Raw genomic sequence first — 21,705 nt, 5'->3', positions numbered from 1 at the left:
AGAGAAAATGTGGAAAAAACACGCTCTGGAAGGACTTTTATTTTGGCTGCTGACCAAGGTGGCAAGGAATGTGAGGGTAGAGTTACTGTGTGACCCTTGGTTTCTAAAAGGGTCTACCCGGCAGTCTTAGCAATTAATGTCATGACTTTCTCTTGTAAAAGTGCCTTTCCCTCTGGCTCCTCATGATCAGCCCCCAGCCTGCTTGGGAGGTAGAGGAAAGGGCAAGGCCAGATAACTTGGTTTAACTCTAGGATCCAGTAGCAAAGCTGAAACCTCTTGGAAGCTGAACTAGGGCAGACCCAGAAGTCTCCAGCAAATGGTCTACACACTGGACTCAGATCTCTGAAGTGCTTTATTTTGTTATGTTTTCTCATTATGGAAGCAATCTCCACCCTTTAGAGCAGTTCAGAGAGCTGCAGCAGGCTGACTGGGGCTCCGAGCTCTCCTGCCCTGGAGATGGTCAGGCAGGGGCTGAATGAGATGACCTATAGTGCCTTCCATCCCAGGAAGTCTGGATCTTACTATCAACATGAGATGGGTATGGGGCTCAGGGTTGGCCTTCAACTCTTTTAACGCTCACTTACTTTTCCCAGCTGCACCTGGTTGCCCTAAACACACCGTTTTCTGGAGACATCCGAGCTGATTTTCAGTGCTTCCAGCAGGCCAGGGCTGCGGGGCTGTTGTCCACCTACCGAGCATTCTTATCCTCCCATCTGCAAGACCTCTCCACGGTGGTGAGGAAAGCAGAGAGATACAGCCTTCCAATAGTGAACCTCAAGGTAAAAATAAATATTCTTCCCATTGTCTCCCCGATGCACTGGTCTCCACAGGGACCGCAGGCAGCCGCCACTTCCTGATGTCATCAGAAGTGTGCTGGTTCCAGACCCCGCCTGTCCCTGATTGTTTGTGTGACTGGGTGGGTCAATTTAACCTCTCTGTGCCTCAGTTTCCTTATATTTGCCATGACCCTTCTTGCTCGGACAGTATGGCTCTTGGATCAGACAAAAGGAAGGAATAACAATAATCACTTCTTTCAGTTATGTCACTTTTCTTTAGGTTTACAAAGTGTTTTACATCCATAATCTTAATAGAGGCTTCCAATAAAAGAGAGGGGCATTCTTTCTTCAGATTGTCAAGTGCGGGAACTGAGGCACAGAGGAAGAAAGGAGGTTGCTGGAAGTCACTATAAACCAGAAGTCAAGTCCTTGACTCCCAGTCTGGGACTCTGAGTTCCACCCAGGGCTGCCTTCTGTAGGGCGTTGGCTGGGTGGCACCAGAGAAGAGCTGGGGAGCTCCCAGAGCAGAGCCTTACTATCCTACACCGTACTTTGGTCCTCTTGGCACATCTAAGCTGCCAAATCCTGGCAGATATTTCTCTGTCCCCTTTCACTGGCAGGGGAGGGCCTAGTAGGACCCCTGTTACCCCATGGAAATAGGCTGCTCCTGTAAGGCTACAGAGGGACAGCTCTGCTACTGCTCACACTATATCCTGGATGTTGACCTCACCATAGCTCACAGGTACTTTGAGACTCTTAGGTCCCTGTGACCCTGGGGCTCCAATTTGGCACCTCAAGGCTAGCAAGGTCCATCCTGATCCCACACCTGGCACCTCCCAACCCATCGCTTATCCTTAGGTTCCATTCTGCCACATTTACCCACTCAAATTGTTGGTATTCTTGGAATACAGATAACTGAAGGAAACTGGGCTCCTTTAGGAGAGGAGTAAGAGTCAGCTCTGTATCACCTGCAGTGTAGACTGGCACAAGCCCTGGCACTAATTTGAAGCTTGGTATATATGTAGAAGAATTCTTTAAATAAAAATTAGGGGATGCCTGGGTGGCTCAGTGATTGAGCGTCTGCCTTTGGCTCAGGTCGTGATCCCAAGGTCCTGGGATCGAGTCCCACATTGGGCTCACCACAGAAACCCTGCTTCTCCCTATTCCTATGTGTCTGCCTCTCTCTGTGTGTCTCTCATTATTAAATAAATAAAATCTAAAAATAAATAAATAAAAATTAGTAAAGATTTAAAACGTGCTTTTGATGGGGAGGGAGCTTTATACACATATAATAAGAGAAATTACATCAAGAAATAAACAATAAAACCAGAAGAGTTCAAGGATGGATGATAAAAGAAACAACAAACATTTCTTGAGTTCCCACTCTGTCCAGACTCTGGGATTGGGGCTAGTGGCTTTGGCGTGGGGTGGCCTCTCAGCCTTGAAGGATGAATAAATAGCTAGTCCATTTGCAGGCTGATAGCACAATGATTCCAACGTGGCATTTCTATCTCCACAGGGCCAAGTACTTTTCAACAATTGGGACTCAATTTTTTCTGGCCATGGAGGACAGTTCAATGCACAGGTTCCAATATACTCCTTTGATGGCCGAGACGTGATGACGGATCCTTCCTGGTAAGTAGGGGGTAAGCCTTAAAGCATATGGTGTGATAGCTTTAGGAGATATTCTAACAATGGGATGCTTTTACCAGCTGCCCCTCTGGGTTGTTGCTAGCACAGAGCCTCAGCAAGGCAGCTGAGAGCCATGGAGAGAACCCGGGCCTTCCAGCAAGGAGACCTGTGGTAGTGGCCCCTTAATAAGACCTTTCAAGGTTCCTCCACTCTTTCAGCCTCAGGTGCCTCACTGTGGAATGGGCAAGATAGTCATAGCTGTACCATAGGGTTGCTGTGGGCATAAAATGCTAAGTGTGAGAACATCTAGCATGCAATAGACCCTCAACAGGCAGTAAGGAATGCTGTTCTGGGGGATCCTCTGGCCCTATGCTGTGAGCTGGCTCTAATTCTTTGGAAACAGTGTGCTATTAAGATTAGGACAACTTGGTTGGGGTGCCTGGATGGCTCAGTCAGTTGAGCGTCTGACTCTTGATTTCAGCTCAGGTCTTGATCTCAGGGTCATGAGTTCAAGCCCTTCATTGGGCTCCACACTGGGCATGGAGCCTACTTTAAAAAAAAAAAAAAGATTAGAACAACTTGGCAAAGCTTTCCTCAGCATCTACCCTATGCTGGGCCCGATGTCCACCTGGAAGACATAGTAATAAGCTGCATGACCCCATGCCTTTACAAGGCTCATGGTCTACAGGGGAGATTAATCGCCAACTAGCTATAGTTCCGGACAGAACACTATAATTATAAAATGGAGAAACAGATGATAGTACAGAAGAAAGATTCATCCTTATTTGGGGCCGACAGTCAAGAAGGCTGCTTGTAAGAGCAAGCATTTAATGGACTCTGAAAGACAAGAAGTTATCACTGGTCTGAAAATGAAAGAGAAGCCACTCTAAAGGTCCTCATGTGCAAAGGTTCAGATTCACAAAAGCACAGTGTGGTCTGAGAACAGGGACGAGCAAGGTAGGGTTGGAATACACGGTGTTCAGCTAGTTGGAAAGAGCAACATTGCCAGTGGTGGGGTCAGATGGTGCTGTGGGGTCAGACCATGAAGGGCTCAAGAGTTTGACTTGATTCGTTACTTACGCCAATTTGTTCATCGATGAGGTACGACACAAAGAAGAGACATTTCAAAAGTAACGTGACACGATTCCTTTGCAGGCCCCAGAAGGTCGTTTGGCACGGCTCCAGCACCCACGGAGTGCGTCTTGTGGATAAGTACTGTGAAGCGTGGAGAACCGCTGACATGGCAGTCACGGGACTGGCCTCCCCACTGAGCACAGGGAAGATTCTGGACCAGAAAACATATAGCTGCGCTAATAGGCTAATTGTTCTGTGTATTGAAAACAGTTTCATGACAGATGCTAGGAAGTAATGACCTTCAATGATTCCTAAGAGTTTTCCAGTTTTTCTTATGTGAAGAGTTGACACTGAAATCTAAAATGTTTAAATGTTGTAAATATTAGTTTTTTATTACACATTCGTCACGACAGCAACCAAAGAAAACATACCTCAATACACTCAAAAACTGAAGACATAAAGGACTCAGATCAAAAGTAAAATCTGATCCCTCTATTGGTGCTAGATTCTGCAGGAGACCCCATGCAGTGTGAACACATCCCAACACGGTTAAGAGTGAGTTGAAAACAAAGGCCTTGGCATTCTGTCCACTGCATCCTTCAGAAACTAATTTCCTCCTTTAACCATTGTTGTTGAGTGTAAGATGTCCTTCATGTTTTCTCACAAAGTCAGTGTTTAGACATGTTACCCTAAGTTATGTGCCGACCAAATGCTTTATTCTTCATACATCCATAATCTACAGAGAAACCGAACTGCTCAAATGATCCTACTTGTATTTTCTGATATTACCAGAATTTAATGTTTATTTCCTAAAATATTGCCATCATGCTTTAGGAGTTTTATATTTTTACACAATCATATTTTAGTATGGCATCTGTTTATATAACTCTGACTTGCTGGAAAAGTTTAAACTCCAAATTATCTGAAACTAGAAAAGAAATAGCACATAATGACTACCTTTCCCTTGGTGGCCCTCCCCCTCACCCCCGCCCCCACCCTCACCCTGTCCCCCTGACTTTATGACTTCCAGGGACAGCTCTCGAATTACAACTGCCGTTGAACCACCAGGTTCATGAGGATGAATTTTCTGAGACACATATATCTTCATGCTGTATACTTTGATTTTTTTTCCATGTAAGTGAACATAAAAACATCTTTTCCAGGCACTTTCTTTCTGTTTGACTCTTTTCCCCTAGATCCTTTCTTGTCCACCGCTGCTGTGGAAGTGGCCCTGGGGCGGGTTTGCTAACCCTGCCACTGCTGCGCAGCCCTCAGGAGATGATCAGAGAATGCGGGAGGATTTCCCGTCATGCTATCTGCGCTCCTGCCCGTTGTCTCCCACTTGGTGGGGACAGAAGAACCCCAGCAGGGGAAACACAGTGAACTGTGACTGTCACAATGCATGACCTTGGGCAAGCCCGCCTTGTTCTTTCAAGGAGGTTGGGATAAAATAATTATACTATCAGCTCCCAGTTATTAAACATCAGACTTATTATAAGGTCCATTTACCTTTCTTAATAACCCTGCAAGGTAGGTATTTTTAGCTCCATGTTACAGATGAAAAAAAGTAAAGGCTCAGGAAGTAACTTGTTCCAGGTCACCTAGCTGGTGAGCAGTAGGGCTCCTTTCAGACGCGGGCTGTCACATCTTTGTAAGGAACCACTGCATGAGGCCACCTGTCTGCTCCCTCCAGCTTTTGAGTCTGTGATGCTCTGGCTCTTGGCTTGACCCTGAAGGAGAAACAGAATCACCAGGCGAGGGGCATGCTGGGATACTTCCTCCCATTCAGCTGGGCTGGCCCAGAAACTCAGCAAAGTGAATCCACCCAAATAGTCCTTGAGGTAGGAAGGAAATTGAGGACAAAAAAAAAAAAAAGGCCACACAGCCCAGAACCTCCACTTAGGGGCTTCCTAAATGGAAGAGTGATGAGAATCTCTTGTGAGTCATAGGATAAAAAGGCAGTTGTAGGTTGGAAAACCCCAGAAGTGGATTGAGGACTGGCCCACCTACCGAGTGACAGAGGACTGCCTGACACGGACAGGAACTGAGAGGAGGAGGGCAGGAGGTTCCTGAGGTCATGAAGTGAAGATGCCATCTGTTTTAGTCAGAGCCCACCATGGCCCTGGGTCACAGAGTGAGCTGGGCAAGATGGGAATTCAGGGAGAGCCAAAAGGAGGAGAGACTCCTGCTAACCCCGGGAAGAGAAGTTGAGGTTCATGACCTGGCATCTCAGTCCTCTGTGCACTGGAGTGGGTGAAACCAACTGGCCCTCTCAGAAGAGGCCCTGGATCAACCTGAGCGCTTTCAATTGCTGAGAATGAAGGTCAAAATCTTGGGCATTCAAGATCCTTCCCAGAACATCAGCTTTCTTATCACTTGCCAAAGGTGACCAGTCCAGTGTCCTCATGGTTACTTAAGTGAGTCACATAGGCCACTCCACCTGGCTGTCGCTCATGTCCCACCCCTATGTGGGACAGCTGTCACCACTCTACACCTGCCCGGCCTCCTTGCTGGTGGCCAGTACAGACTCTGCCTCATTTACGACATCCCAGTCCCCCGAACCTGTCTACCTTTGTCATTCTTCCTCCTCTAAACAGCTGGTGTTCTTATCACATAATTGAAACACAGAGGCTGAAAGGTCTGTAGGCTTTCGCTCTACTTCTGAATGTACCTCAAGGGCCAAGAAACAGACAATGATGCTCTCAGGTCTGCTAAGGGAAGGAGGTGTGCCACAAGTAGTTCATCTTTACATTGCTGGAGGTCTTTGGGTACTTGATCTGAGTCTATGTTGTAGACTCTCAAGGTCTAAAGCCCACAGCATCTAAGGTCCCCCATCTAGAAGCAGAACCAGAATGACAGAGGCAGCTGTCAACATATATGAGGGGCCGGGCCCCGTGCAGAGGCAAACTTTGGAGAGCACAGAGGAGGCAGGAGACTTGAGAAGGTATGGGAGGTGGTGGAGACGAAGTATGGAGAGTTTCCGAGGTGGTAGGGTGATAGCTCTCTGCCAACCTGAGTGTAGCCACATGGTGGTGCCCAAAGGGGGACCAAGGAAACAAGGAGGATGGATCACAAGAGCCACTCTCAAACATCCTGCGCCCCTGGACTTCGTATGGCTGGCACTGCATTGTCTGAACTCAGAGAGAGTGCCAGAAGGGGACAGCATGGACTTCAGGGAACTGTCAGCAATCCAGTACAGCCGAATACTAGGCAGTAAGGGAGACACAAGCCGAATTCATAAGCCAAAAACACAACAAGCACACCAAAAGGAATTTATTAGCTCTGGAAACCAGAAAGAAGGACAGAAATATGGTCACTTAGCCTGTTTTCTGTGTGTGTGTGTGTGTGTGTGTGTGTGTGTGTGTGACTGTCTGGCTGCTGTCTTGCTGTCTCGCTTCTGCTTTCCTCTGTATTTGGCTTCCTTCCTTTCCTGCAGGGAGGAACAAGAGTTCTTCGTGTGGCAGTGTGGCAGGGGTTGCTCGCAGACAGCTCCAGGCTCACATTACTCCACCACCCCAGAGACTGGCCTCAGAAAAAAGAGACTTCGTCTCCCCTCTGGGGTTGTACTAATCCCTGGAAAGGACTTGATGGTTCCCACCTGCATTGTGTGCCTGTAAAGATCACACTAGCCTTGAATTCTAGGATAAGACATTTGAATTTGCTCCTGCAATTGGTGGCACATGTTGGGAAGATTTTAAGAAGACGAGATATGGGATCAGGTCTTTGTTCGAGAAAAATCAAGTAGGTCTTTTGTTTCATCCATTCAGAAATACTTTTTGAATGATGATTTTGTAGCCAGGACTATGTTTGGATTTGGAAGTATAAAGACAGACTATGCACCCCACTTTTTAAATCCACTGAACGCACAGACTATTTCAAACCTCATGTATATCCCCTTCTCTCCCAATCCCGCGGGGACCTCACCCGTTGAGGCAAGTACATGTGTGCAATCTCTGCCTAACCTAGCAGCTGGAGAAGCACTTCTCTGCTTACTCCTTGAGCTCCTGGGTCACCAAGACATCACTGAACCCCTCACAGCTCTTTGATCCCCACTGGCTGACTTACCCTTTTGCTTTCCACCATATACTCCAACTTACAGGGCAGTCAAGTATAGGCAGGCCTTGGTTAGTGTTTGAATTTGGGCTCTGGCCCCTAAGAGCCTTGTAGTCATAGGCAAGTTACAGTCCCCTACACTCAACCTTTCCCTTCAGCTCAGTTCCTTCATCTAGAAAATAGAGATAGTAATGGGAATTACTCTCTTGAGTTGTTGGAAGCTCTAGAAAAGGTATTCTCATCCTGAGTAAGCACCCATAAGTGCTCACTATCTTCAGCCTGCCCTGATGTTTCTCAGAAGGAGCTGGGGGTCTCACCTTGCTGGGTGATGTCTTCTGATCTGCCTGGTTTCTCTGCCTGACCTCAAACCCAGGGCTCAGGCTCACCCTGTACACACCTGGTACAAATATACCTGTTGGAAGTGGGTAAGAGTCCCTTACGTAGTCTGGCTACCCTCGGCATCCACTCCTCCCCATAATCCAACAACTAAAGTGTTATCATCTGGCTCTGTAGGGGCTCCAGGATTCAGCTCTGGCACTGGGGCTGGCTTCCTCCTGATTGACAGGAGCACGTGCTACAAGGACTATGAAATAGTCTGATTATTCCCCTGCCTACGCCTGCCCAGCACCCTGAGTTCCAAAAAGTACCCGGAGTACCCTGTTATCTGATCTGTTTGAAGAGGAGATTGCCTACCCCACCCTTCCTACCAGACTTGCTCCTTTTTTTCCCCCTGGACCTTCTCTCCGTGAATGGCCCTGCCACCCAGCCAGGAGCCAAGGGGTCATTTATCTCTTCTTTCACTCGTTCATTCAATAAATATTGACTGAATGCCTCCTTAGAAGTAACAACAACAACAATTTTGAAAAGATAAAAGCAAGTGTGAGGAAGTTCAGCAAAGTCTAGATATTTCCATGATGGTTATTTCTATTCTTCTAAATGTCACCATATTTAACCACTATCTTGGGGCATTCCGCTCTGCTGCATGTGTTGGTGTTTGAGACACAGCGGGGCACTGACTCCTCTCTTACCTTCTGTGGGACTGCTGCTCACACCTCCCGGCTGACCTCCTGGCCTCCATCTTCCCCCTCCAGGTCTTTCTCCACACCAGGAAGGAGAACTTTCTAAAGAGTCTGTCAGTATTTTGATTGGGATCCCGCCTCAGATGAAACATTCATTTGCAAGTAGTTTCTGTGGAAGGTGATCCCAGGACATACCCGACAGGGAAGTGGGGAAATGAGAAAGAGAAGTGAAGGTAGGCTATACAGGGGCATCCAGTCACCCCTGCAGATGACCAGATCATGCTCTCCTCTTTGGAACTCTGGGAGCTCGTGTGGAATGAATGGGCACCCCAGAATATCCCACCGAAGGGACAGGGAGCTGTGGTAGTTACACACCATCAGTCACTGAAAGGCAGGGGTGCGTTGGAGGCCAGGACTTGTGACTGGCCAGGCCGGGGCCCAGAGGGCTCAGGCTGCCAGAGAAAGTGCTGATGGAGACTCTCAGGGTCACCAGCTGGGCCTGTAGGGGCCGTGGAGCCCCAAACCTGCGAAATCAGGCCCCGTCTCATGGGAAGCCACACAGGGCTTGCTTCCAGAACCATGCCCACAGGCAGAAACCTCGAGGACTTTTTGGGAGATATAAACCTGGTATGAGTGGGTGTCTGACAAACACGGCAAAGGCAGTGTCTGCCTGCGAATCTGTCCGGAGACTCATTTCCACAGGACTGTGCCGCCAGGGGCTGGAGGCAAATGTGCCCCGAGTCCCGGGAGCGGTGGGAAAGCACACGGTGACCCGCACAACTGCTCACAGCGCTCCGAAGGCCCATCCAGCCCTTTCAATATAAGCTTTCATATTTATAAATACTGACAAATAACAAGCATCTGTTAGTCATCCAAGGAGATTAAGTGGCCTCAAAATGGAACCAGGAGACCAATCAGAGCCAATTAAGAAGAATTATTACAGAAAGCAGGAGGTTGGGGCACCTGGGGGGCTCAGTCGGTTAGGCATCTGCCTCCGGCTGGGGTCATGATCCCAGGGTTCTGGGATGAAGCCCCACGTTGGGAATCCTTGCTCAGCAGGGAGCTATCCTCTCTCTTTCCATCTGCCTCTCCTCCAGCTCATGCTCTCTCTCTCTCAAATTAAATAAAATCTTAAGGAAAAAAAAAAAAAAACAACAACAGGCAAGCAGGAGGTAGCTTTTAAAACAATTCAAATTTGGGCAGCCCGGGTGGCTCAGCGGTTTAGCGCCACCTTCGGCCCAGGGCGTGATCCTGGAGACCAGGGATTGAGTCCCACGTCGGGCTCCCTGCATGGAGCCTGCTTCTCCCTCTGCCTGTCTTTCTCTCTCATAAATAAAATATTTAAAAATAAAACAATTCAATTTGCATTTCAGTGAAAAGGCAGAAGAAACATGAACTAGAATGCTGGGAGAACAAGAAACACTCCTTAAAAATAAAATAATTGTATCCATCCCCAAATAAAATAAAACTGCAGCATATATACCACTAAAAACTGACTCAGAGTTAGCAGATAAACTCATAAGAATTAATATGATCCCCTCAGAATACAGACAAAAAGATGAATTCATTAGGTGAAAAAATAAGAGTGAGGAAGATAGATATAATGTTCCAGTATTTATGTAATAGGAGTCTTAGAATCAAAGAAGAATGAATAAAAGTTCTTTTTTTTTTTTTAAGTAATCTCTATACCCAACTGTGAGGCTCGAACTCGTGACCCCTAGATCAAGAGTCACATACTCTTCCAACTGAGTCAGTCAGGTGCCCCAGAAGTGAAATATTAACAGAATAATGAGAGAAAATTTCCTGAGCTGAAAGAGTTTTATCTATGGATTGAAGTGGTTCACTGAATCACAGGATTTTAATGGAAAAAGTCTACAAACCACTGACACAGAAGCCATTTTAAAAATGAAAAGATTCTATATAAAAGTTACTGGTATGAATCTTAAGACATAGATACAATGGATAATGTGCTATGAAAATGTTATGAGCAAAACTGATGCAAAAGTAAATAGGAAGCCTGAATATTCTAACCACAAGTGAAATTTAAAAGATTATAAAAAATCAAATAAGCTGGATTCAGGTACTGAAAATTGCTCAAAGAAGACAAAATAAGGTAATGGAATATGGTTGGAGGAAGGAATGCTGAGATCCCCTTCTGAAAGGACAGCATTTGAGTTGGGATATTTATAACTGGTATATTAAGATGTCTTAATGTATGAATATAAAATTATTTGATTTCTTACCAATACTGTCCTCAACTATGCTGTATTTATAGCACAGTCCTTTACAGGATAGGCCCTTATAAACCTGTGGGGAACTCTATGAGTAAAGGTCCATCTAGAAGACAAAAAGCACTTTATAAGTATTTGAAACAGAGGAAATTTGCTGCAATTAGTCACCCAAATGATAGAAAAGCCTAGAAACTGAACAGGGTGCAGTAAGACTATCCAGCTATTATCAAGAGAGGCATAATGGAGGAGGATGTGTTACTAAAGCCCAGAGGCCAGGAGCCAATAGCGAAAGTTGGGCCCTGCTAGGCCTGGACTCATAGAGGAAGAAGACCCCATAGCCAGAAATTGCAGGGAAGAAGCCTGAATTTGTTCCTTCCTCCTGCTTTCCAATCCCTCACCTACCAAAGGTAGCCAGAAGTCAGCTGGCCCAGCAGCGTGGGCAGCACAGCCTGCCAGGATCAAGTTCCCAACTGTGAAGTTTGAGAAAGGGTGAGATATGTACCTTAAGGGCAAATGCGCCCAGGACAGACCCAGGAAGATTTCATGACCTCCTGGGTGATTACAAGTCCAGTCTACCTTTTGACTTCAATCTCAAGTGATTTAAATCTCCTCTGCCTCTCCTGACCTCGGATCCTGACTGCCAGGAATGAAGATGGGGACAGAGTGTGATCAGGTTCTGAGATATCCCTCCCCTTCCTCCTGCAGGTGCCCTGCTCTCCCAGTGTATACGGGAAGGGCAGAGGAAGAGGAAACTGGGCAAGAGGGTCTTTCTCACCTGGCCACTGCTGCTGTTCTTTCTAAGTTGGCTGTTGCTGCTTTCCTGGCTAACAGTGGCCACTGACACCCTCTCTGTGGCAGCCATTTGAAAGCTGGTGAGTCCCCTGGAGGACCCAAGCCCAACTACCTTTCTTAGTGGCCTTTTCGCCTAGCTACAAATTCTTCCCTTCTTGCCAGTCAGCAGTAGGAGTATAAGTAGCTCCTCTTCTGTCCCTACTCCCACCTGGAAACAATGCCAGGCTTCCTCTACCTCACTCACCTAAGTCTAGGGGCAAATTAGAAGATGATAATCAGGTGGGGAACAGCACGTCTCTCAGGGACCCCCTGTCTATGGCTGATTTCTTGGTGCCTCCCCAGTATTTCGCTTAGGGGAAGGGTCACCTCTCATCACAAGCACTGCTCTCCCCATGAAGAGAAGATTCTGGCTCTAGCCCACCTTTTTTTTCTCTGCTCCAGTCATCTCATGAGGATTAGTAAGGAGGGATGGAAGACAGCTGATAGGGACGTTCCAACTTAACCTTTCGGTAAGCCCCAGCAGGGGAAACTGGTGCGATAGGGGGCAGCTCTCTTGAGATGAGACTGTGGATGCTTAGAACCTCTTTGTCCTTTGTCCATCTCTGGACTTTAGCTGGAATCCCTGGACAATAAGAAACATCCCACCGAGTAACCTGTTACCTTTGAACAACGGACAAGGGATGGGCTTGCAAAGATCTGGGGAAGAGTGTCCCAAGAAGGAGGAACAGCAAACATAAAGGCTTTGAGATGCAGGCTCATTCGGTATGTCTCAGAGGCAGAAAGAAGCTGGCAGGAGCTGAAGCAAGAGGCAGTGAGGGAGGAGACTGGAGCCAGCCGAGGGAGGATGGGTAGGCAGCTCCAGATCACCTAGGCTCCTGCAGACTCAGGTAAGGCATTTGGATTTTACGTCTGGTTGTTCTGAGGAGCTCCTGGAGGGTTTTAAGCAGGAGAGGGACACGAACTGGCTTTATTTATTTTTTGGAGGCAGCAAATTATACAATTGAATGTATCATTAGGATATTTTCCACTGTCAGAGAACACAAAGCCAGCATTGACTCTGCATATACACAAAGAGAGTCTCACAGACACATACTTGCCTCCTGCTGCTAGTGTTCATTTTATTATTGACATAGAGACAACTATCTAGATGTTGGCTCGCAACAGATCTGTTAGGTTTGACAGTACATGAACTGATTTTTTTGTTTTGGAAAGACCACTGTGACTTCTGTGTGCTGAATGGACTGGGAGCCAAAGCTGGAGGCAAATGGCCTGGTTCAAAGACTGTCACAGTGATTTAGCTGAGAAGTGATGATGTCTCGGGCCATGGCAAAGCTGAGGACACGGTGAGAAGTGGGCAGATTTGGGTTGGATTTAGGAGGAGCCTACTGAAATGGCTCTGTTGTCAGAGAATGAATCTTGGGATTTGGGCCTTGGCCAGTTGCCTGTGTGGTGTCCCTTCTTCCTGGTATGAGAATGACTCTACAAGTCATAAGTCATTGTTGGTTGGTTGTTTTGTTTTCTTCATTATTGTATCCCCGGAATCTAAAAGAGATCTGCCAGTTAGTAGGTGCTCAATAAATATGTGTTGAATAATTGAAAAAGCAATCATTGGATTAGGTTAAAACTGAGAAGTCTATGGGACATACTCATCCTCTTGCCATCTGTGACTAAATGATGCCTGAAACCACTGCATCTTTGTTTGCAAAATTCTATGTTTTAAAAAATGGAATGGGGAAGCAATTCTAGTTGTCATCGGCCAACTACCTATATCCCATCCGTTTGGACAGGTACAGCAAAAACTCACTTCTCTGGCAGAGGAGCACACTTCTTTGCCCTCCTCCTGGTTCTGCCTCTTGGAGGACTCAGGAGATACTCAACTGAACAAACTAGACCCCGTGGTGGAGAGATTTCATCTCTTCACCAACAGGCCTAGAGGAGTGTCCATTGCCTGAGGACTCAGCTTCCTGGCCTGAGCTGGCTTGATGCTCCAAGAGATGAGGAAGGTCTATGCAGGCCCTGGGCTGTGCCGCTTCAAGATGAGATGCTTCCTCTTTACCCCAGTACTCTCCTTCCCAACCACAGATTTCTACTTCTGCAATTCTTCAAGAAAAAAGGTCCTCCAACCCTCTTTACCCACGGCATGTTGCTTCAAGGAGAAAGAGCCTCTCTTTTATCTGTCTGCTGATCCCTCCCACTTTCAAACAACCCAACTTTTTTTTTTTTGTTAAGATTTTACTTATTCATAAGAGACAGAGAGAGAGGCAGAGACATAAGCAGATGGAGGAGAGGCAGGCTCCATGCAGGGAGCCCGATGTGGGACTCAATCCTGGGAATCCAGGATCACGCTCTGGGCCAAAGGTAGGCACCAAACTGCTGAGCCACCCAGGTGCCCCAAAACAGCCCAACTTTGATGGAAGCATCTTTTTTGGTAGTGCATAGACAACCCATTCCAACATCCTGACATCTGTTGACCTAGACTTCTTGTAACGGTCTAACTGGCTGCCTACAGCACATAGCCTGGAACGGCAGCTTCTCCCTCCAGGAAAGAGGAATCCTCGTGGCTCTGCACCACCTTGTCCGAGGCAATTCTACATTTTAGGGTCCCTGCAGTTCCATTTGCAGGGACCAATGGCTGTATCATTCAGGCTTCCTTGGTTGGGCAACAGAAATCCAGTTAATTCTAGTTTACCTAGAAAAGGAGGGTTACTGGTCCTTGTACAAAGTCGGGGAGGGGGGGAGGTTTGGCATTGGGATCGCTGTGTCCAGGCACCCGAATTATACTGTCAAGTTTTTTGCCCTCTCCTCCCAGGCCTTTCCCTGCATCACTCATCTCCACTTTTCTCCAAGCTCAGGCCTCATTTTCTCTTGCTCAGGATGGCTTCATCCTGGCAAGGACAGGGCACGGGAAGTACGGCCACCAGCAGCTCCTGACATGGCTCTGTTGTCAGCTGTGCCAAGGCAGTGAGAAGGCTGCTCTCTCCTCTCCAGGGTGAACCTGATGTAACTCCCAGCTGCTGCAAGGGCCAACCTCCACCCTCCTTCAGTCTCCAGCCTGCGGGTGGGGGCTCTGTGATTGGCCAGCCATAGGTTGTGTCATCACCTGGGGGGTGGGTGCAGCCCCACCAGGATCCACCAGATTTTTAAGGCCAGGAGGCGAGCCTGCTGTTTCTTTTGAGAAAGCCGGGGCAAGGAGCTGGGCAGGCCAACGCAACCGATCCGTCTTACAGGAAACCGGGTTGAACGCAGTCCAGGAACCAAATTGGGAGCGCGCGCTCAGGCTGGTTTTGTTTTCTTGTCTAACTTAAACAAGCAATGCACGATGTGGCAGGAATTGTCAGGAGGCGGCTCCCTCCGCCCGGATACACAGGACCGAGGGGCGAGCCGGGGCCCGGACGCCCTGCAGCCCCAGGCCCCACTTCAGGTGGTGACTCAGTGCGGTGACCCCGCCGTCCTCGGGCGCGCGCTGTCCGGCTCCCCAAAGCCAAATAAATAGGAAGTGGGGCAGACTGGATTCTTTTTAGCGGCAGTACCCTTGGGTTTGTTTTCGTGGGCATGAGTCCACTGGAAAGCAATTATTTTTTCTTGCCTTCTTGCTGCATCAGAGAAATGGAGCAATTTTAAAGGGAGATTTCAAAGAAACAGTTTTGTGACTTAGAAAACGGAATCACAGAGTGACTGCCAAGTTGGCTGTGCTGAGATGTCAGGACTGGTGCTTAAAAAAAAAAAAAAGACTGTATATTTAAAGTGTACAACATTTTGACATACATATACATGGTGAAAAGATTACTAGTTAAGCTAATTACCATATCCATCTCTCCCCGTACTTACCGTGTGTGTGTGTGTGTGTGTGTGTGTGTGTGTGTGTGGTGAGAGCACCTGAGATCTGCTCCCTTAGCAAATTTCCAGTATACAGTATTATTGACGACAGTCACTGTGCTGTCCATTAGACCTCTAGAACTCCTTCACACCGCATAATTGCAACTTTGCGCTCTTTATTCAACATCTCCCCATTTCCTCCACCTCCCCACCTCTGGTAACCAGCCTTCTACTCTCTGCTTCCATAAATTCGACTTTTTTTTTAGATTCCACACAAGATCATGCAGGATTTTTCTTTTTGTGTCTGGCTTATTCCACTTAACAATAATGTCCTCTGAGTTCACCCATGTTGTCATAAATGGCAGGATCTTCTTCTTTTTTTTAAGGCTGGATAATATTCCACTGTGTTTATGTGTATATGTGTGTGTGTGTGTGTGTGTGTGTGTGTGTGTGTGTAGTTTCCATATCTTGGCTATTGTGAATAATGCAGCGATGAACATGAGAGTACAAACAGATCTTCAAGGTCCTGATTTCATTTCCTTTGGGTATGTATCCAGAAGATGGATTGCTGAATCCTATAGTAGCTTTAGTTTTAATTTTGCAAGGAACCCTCATACTATTTTACATAATGACGGTACCAATTTACATTCCCACCAATAGTGTTCAAGAGTTCTCTTTTCCCCACATCCTCTCCAATACTGGTTATCTTTTGTCATTTTTTAAAAAGATTTTATTTATTCATGAGAGACACATGCAGAGAGAGGCAGAGACATAGGCAGAGGGAGAAGCAGGCTCCATGCAGGGAGCCCAGTGTGGGACTCGATCCCAAGACTCTGAGATCACAAGCTGAGCCAGAGGTAGACACTCAACCACTGAGCCACTCAGGCGTCCCTGTCATTTTGATAATAGCCATCCTAACAGATGTGAGGTGATATTGTAGTTTTGATATGCATTTCTCCAATGATGAGTGATATCAAGCATCTTTTCATGTGCCTCTTGGCCATGTGGATATCTTTGGGAAAATGTCTATTCTGGTCCTTTACCCATTTTTAAAATCAGGGTTCTCTTTTGTTTGTTTGTTGCTGTTGAGCTGTATGAGTTCTTTATATATTTTAGATGTTAACCCCTTATCAGATACATGGTTTGCAAATACCTCCTCCTATTCTGTAGGTTGCCCCTTTGTTGTGTTGATTATTTCCTTTGCTGAGCAGAAGCTTTTTAGTTTAATGTAGTTCCACCTGTTTATTTTTGCATTTTGTTACCTGAGCTTCTGGTTTCCAATCCCAAAAAAATCACTGCCCAGACCAGTGTGTCAAGACTTGTTCTGATCATATAGTTTCCATGAAAATCAGCTTGCTAGAATCAGAAGGGATCTTACAGATCACAGCCAACCCTGTCACACTGCAGAAAAGGCAACTGAGCCCCAGAGAGGGGAAGAGAGTGATTCAAAGGACAGTAGTGGGACACCTGGGTGGCTCAGCAGTTGAGCATCTGCCTTTGACTCAGGGCATGATCGCAGTTCAGGGATCAAGTCCCACACTGGGCTCCCTGTGAAGAGCGTGCTTCTCCCTCTGCCTATGTCTCTGCCTCTCTCTGTGTCTCTCATGAATAAATAAATCTTAAAAAAAATAATAAAGGACAGTAGTGAGTTTAAGGCAAAGTGAAGTCTCACCCCCAGATCTTCTGCGCTGTTGCACTGGAGTCTTGCCACTAAGTCACTTGCTTCATAAAGTAAATAATGGAGCGTCTGCTACAGCTTTGCTTCTAAATGTCCTTGAAAACAGTTGATGGGAAATTTCAACCTGCTGCTGCAAGGGAAATTGCTAAATGAATTCGATTCTTGCATGCCAAAAATATCTCTGCAAAGATGTCCCTCTATCATCGTTTAAACACAGGACACTTGGATTCAGCCATCAAGGACATGCCCTGGCCTCCCGGGGGCCTTCTCCATCTCTGAATTCCCATGGGCTGGAGCTGGTCTCCCTGAATTGACTGCTTGACAGTGGTTTTGTCATTTCTGATACCTCCTGGGTTTCCCTCTCCTGACAGTTGGGCTGTGCTGCCCAGACTGGCCCCTGTCGACCTGCCCCCCCCCCCCACTTTCACAGCCAGGCGGTGTGGGTCACTTGCTCCTCCAGACCCACCTGGCTCTGTGCCCTGCAACCTGCTCTTTCTGGAATACAGCAGTGAGTTTCCTTGTGCTTTGGCTCCCAGGTGGGTTAGGCCGACTGGCTAGAGTTGGAAGGGAGGGAGGAGTGCGAGGTTGGGGTACTTATTTGCCAGGTTCCCTGTCTTCAGGCTCTCCAAGGTCCTGCTGCATTCCTCCAGTGAAAAGCGCATCTCCCATCAAGCGGCATCCTTCGCAGGCCTCCCTGCCCAGAGTCCAGATGCTTCTCCTCCCTGTGCCCATTTGGGTCTGGGTTGGTAACAGCACTCGCTGTTACTGGTCCTCGGGGAGCTCTGCAGGCTTCTGCATTCTCCCTTGTGGTTTCTCCATCCCCTGCCATCCCTTTGAAAACAGCCCTACTTTAAACTCTCCTCAAATTACCCTGTTTGTGTATGTCACCTGTTCGGGTGGGACTCTAACTCCAACCTGAGACTTGGGTCTCCCCTAATCTCTGGGACATACTCTATCCCAAGAGAGACAACGTTTGGAGTCAGTTTGCCTGGAGTGTCCTTGAACCTAGACTCCTAAGTCTTACTAATGACTCTCTCTCACTTTATTCCTGAGAACAAACCTCCAAGCCGTGGGGTGGGACTCCTCACATGGAGATGGCAAAGGTCAGGACCTTGAGCAGGGAACCTGCAGAGCTGTACTGCTGCTGGTTGGTGCTAGGTGTCTCCTAGGGCAGAGGGGCAAGAATGGGGCCTGGTAATCATGAATGAGAGCTTACCCTGGCAGCATGAGAAGCCAGAGTGTTCCTGCACTTTCTTAGGCTGCTAAGAGCTGGGAGGAGGGATCTGTGTTCATGTTTCAGCCTGAGCACTGGGGAGCAGCACCCTCCAGGGCCTGGTGCGGCGAGATGGCAGAGGGGGTCCGCTGGCTGGACTGAAAGAGCCCCTAAGGAAGGGGAGGCACAGGGCTCTCCTTTCAGCACTAACCCCCCATTGGCCCACAAGTTCAAAATCCTAGTCCCCCTGGACCAGTCCTCTCAGGGGTCTCTGAAGCTCCAAGTCCCTGTTCCGGCAATTACGAGCTATTCAGTAGTAGCCCGTGCCGCCTTTATTTCTGTCCCTCATTGTGCTAGACACAAAATATGTTCGATTGAGAATAATTTACAGTCACTTACAACCTGCTTCGCTCAGACTGCCACTTGAGCATAAAACTGTGTGGGATAACAGTTTCACAGAAGAAAGAAGCAGTTGCAAAGATGCCCAGAGTGATAATATTATCTCACACGTTTTACAGTTTGTCAGACATTTTATCATGCAGTACATATCAACTGAGTCTCACAATAAACCTATTATATACACATGTGTGTGTATCATCTATCTATCTATCTATCTATCTATCTATCTATCTACCTACCTACCTAGATGTATCAGAAGAGCCTCAGGCTTCAAGAAATAAAATGACTTACCCAAGGTCATAGAAGTAGCCAGAATGAAGTCCTTCTTTATATTTCTTATGATCTCATTGTGTAATATATTAGTTGTGATGATGTCTGGCTTCCATTTGAGTCTGTGAGCTCACTAATCATAGGCCCTGGCACTTATTATATTTTTTTGTCATATATGCCAGTAGGTGTGTGTGTGTGTGTGTTTGTGTGTGTAGGTATGTGTGCATACATTGCATCTTTAATGTTTAAGGAATAATAAAACAACCAGCCATGTATCTGCCACTTAGATTAGGAAATAAGATGTTTTATCATCCCTGTTGAAGGCCCTCTATATCCTTTCCTTGTATCTCTCTCTCTCTCTCTCTCTCTCTCTCTCAATCTACTCTTTCAAACTATTATTCTGATTTTTTTAACATATTAATGTATCCTTAAAAATATATTATTTACTTGTGTATGTCATCTAATGTTCTATAAATGGGTACAAGGCCCATTTATCCTCACTCCCCCACATACCCTCCATATCATACACAGACACATCCTGTACACAATAGGTGCTTGGGCTAGCCTGGCCTTAGCATGACCAAAAAGCATCTGTCTGGTCACTATAACCCAGTCACCAAGAGGTTGAAGAAGTCTGGTCAGAGGTTGGAGTTGGGTTTTGGGTAACCAAAATCATGGAACAAAACATCTTAGCACCCCCATATTGCCTCCAGAGAAGTCCTTTGTAGCCACAAATCTGATCTATTCCAGGGGGATGTCCTGTAGATTGCTTACTGCCTGAAGCTGAAGTCCCACTTTGGAACTCAAGACTCCCTGCTCTCAAGGCCTCCTTTCTGTGTCATAAGTGGCAAGCACCACTCCTCTACACTTCATGACCTTGTACTCTCCATTAACTCAACTTCCACTTCCTAACACACTTCCCTGTTACATTCCTGGAAAATTTATGACACATTTTAACCACCATTTAAACAATGCAAGCCCTTTATGCAAACCTTAAGAGTAGTATTTTTCAAACTGTGGGCTGTGATCCACTAGTGAGTTGTGAAATAAATCTAGTGCGTTTAGACCAGGATTTTTAAAAACTGAGATAGAATTGAGTGTTACCTGATCAAGGAGCCAGGACTACAAACTATCAGCCTGGAGCTGCAAGCAAAGGGTGCTCCCAGGAGCAAGCAAAGGGTGAATATTATTTTGTGGAAGTTTTGTTACAGCTGTCAGTGAGTCCGTTGGGAGTGGGAACTGGGTCACAATGCAAAGTGTATTTCTTATCATGGATCATGTACAAAAAATGTTTGCAAGCCATTGCTCAAGAGGAACTTTGCAGGAGACACTGGTTGCTTACTCACCTGCCACCTATTCTTTCTCCACAGTGGGATAACCTTGTGGTTTGGGTGAGCTCTAGGAGTATCCCTTGACTGAAGTAAACCAATGACCATAATCCCAGTCAGTGCCACCATGATTGGTTCATGGATGGGCAGTGGTCTTAGTCCTGGCCACAGTGAGGGGACTGGTTCATGGGATGGGCAGTAGTCCTAGTCCTGGCCACAGTGAGGGGACTCATGACCCAATTAATCCAGGGATCTGTCTCTTAGGCAATCCAACCAAATCCTTTGATGGGCCTGGAAACATTACAAATAAATGCTTTGGAGATGCCTGATCCTGTCTGAAACACAAAAAGGCTATTCACTGTCCAGAACTATTCTGAACTAAAGGCTATTCCCAGGCCAGAACTTGCTGGGAAGGGAGGAGAGGCCAAAAGACAAACAAGACACAGGATGATTACCAACCTAATATCATCAATAACCTATTTATAAGAGTCATGGTTTTGCTGTCCCAAAGAGAGCTTGATAGGTAACCATGTGTCCCTCTCATGCTCTAGGTTCCCCCCAAAGAGTGGTTTACGTGTTGGAAAAACCTGGGCACTTAGGAGCTGAATTCCTGGGGAAACAGGGATTTGGGAGTCATCTGCATGTCCATGTCCACACCAGAGGAAGCCAGGGGAGCAGCTGCGGTTGTCCACGAAGAGGTGTGAATTGAGTCAAAGCAAGAAGACCCTGGACAGCCCCTAGGGAGCAACTGTGCTCAAGGATGGACAGAAGAAAGTGGTGGGAGGGAAGACTGCCACCACCGCACCTGTCCCGTTACACCACGGTGACACAAACAGCAGCAGTTGTCCCGCCCGCCCTCTCTGGCAGCTGGCCAAGGCCTGGTTCACATTTGCCCATCAGATGCCCAGCGCCTTTATGATAAAGATCTGGGTAGTGGGAGACGCAGAGGGAGAAGACCAACTGGGTAGTTGTTAGCACAGGCAGAAGGCCTGTCAGGAAGGAGGAAGAGGATTCAGGGGGCATAGGCCACATTTTGTCATTTAAATGTAATCTTTCCAACACCATTAAATATTTTATTTTCAATAAAAATGTTAATTACTTTTCATGTGTGTGCTTCAGAAAGTCAGACTGTTGTTTCTTTGGATGAAACATGATGCAGGATCTGGGAGGTGGTCTGGAGATATTGAAGTTAGGATCTTATACTAAGTTAATTGTATGCAGCCATCTCCCCTACTTAACTGTGAGCTCCTAGGAGGGAAACAAAGACTGGGCTGGAAAAACATGACCTATCCATGTTTGAGAGGGGAAAGAATAGTTGCACAGAAAGACCTCATGCCTTCATCCTGTCCTTCCAGGAGCCCCTGTCCTTCCTCATACAATCTGGCCCATTAGTGCTGGAAGAGAGAAAGTCGTGCATCCAGGGA

The 21,705-nt window shown here is 46.9% G+C and overlaps 1 protein-coding gene and 1 long non-coding RNA gene across 2 annotated transcripts in view; both read left to right on the top strand.

Annotated features, from left to right (window-relative positions):
• The window catches only part of COL15A1 (collagen type XV alpha 1 chain), a 104,958-nt gene extending 100,310 nt beyond the window's left edge, over positions 1 to 4,648 (top strand). Inside the window, exons 39-41 of the mRNA XM_041764471.1 lie at positions 594 to 779; positions 2,296 to 2,411; positions 3,564 to 4,648. Coding sequence (XP_041620405.1) covers positions 594 to 779; positions 2,296 to 2,411; positions 3,564 to 3,777 — 516 coding nt within the window. The 3' untranslated portion in view covers positions 3,778 to 4,648. The remainder of the gene's footprint in view (positions 1 to 593; positions 780 to 2,295; positions 2,412 to 3,563) is intronic.
• Positions 4,649 to 9,844: 5,196 nt separating this feature from the next.
• LOC121494272 lies at positions 9,845 to 21,374 on the top strand. The gene is made up of 3 exons (XR_005988777.1): positions 9,845 to 11,657; positions 12,191 to 12,464; positions 20,833 to 21,374. It is a non-coding gene; the product is annotated as an uncharacterized LOC121494272 (long non-coding RNA).
• The last annotated feature ends 331 nt before the right edge of the window (positions 21,375 to 21,705 follow it).

This window comes from Vulpes lagopus, chromosome 7 (assembly GCF_018345385.1).
Source record: "Vulpes lagopus strain Blue_001 chromosome 7, ASM1834538v1, whole genome shotgun sequence".
NCBI lineage: Eukaryota > Metazoa > Chordata > Mammalia > Carnivora > Canidae > Vulpes > Vulpes lagopus.
The sequence above is the reverse complement of the archived record's forward strand: the minus strand, read 5'-3'. Positions and strand labels throughout refer to the sequence as shown.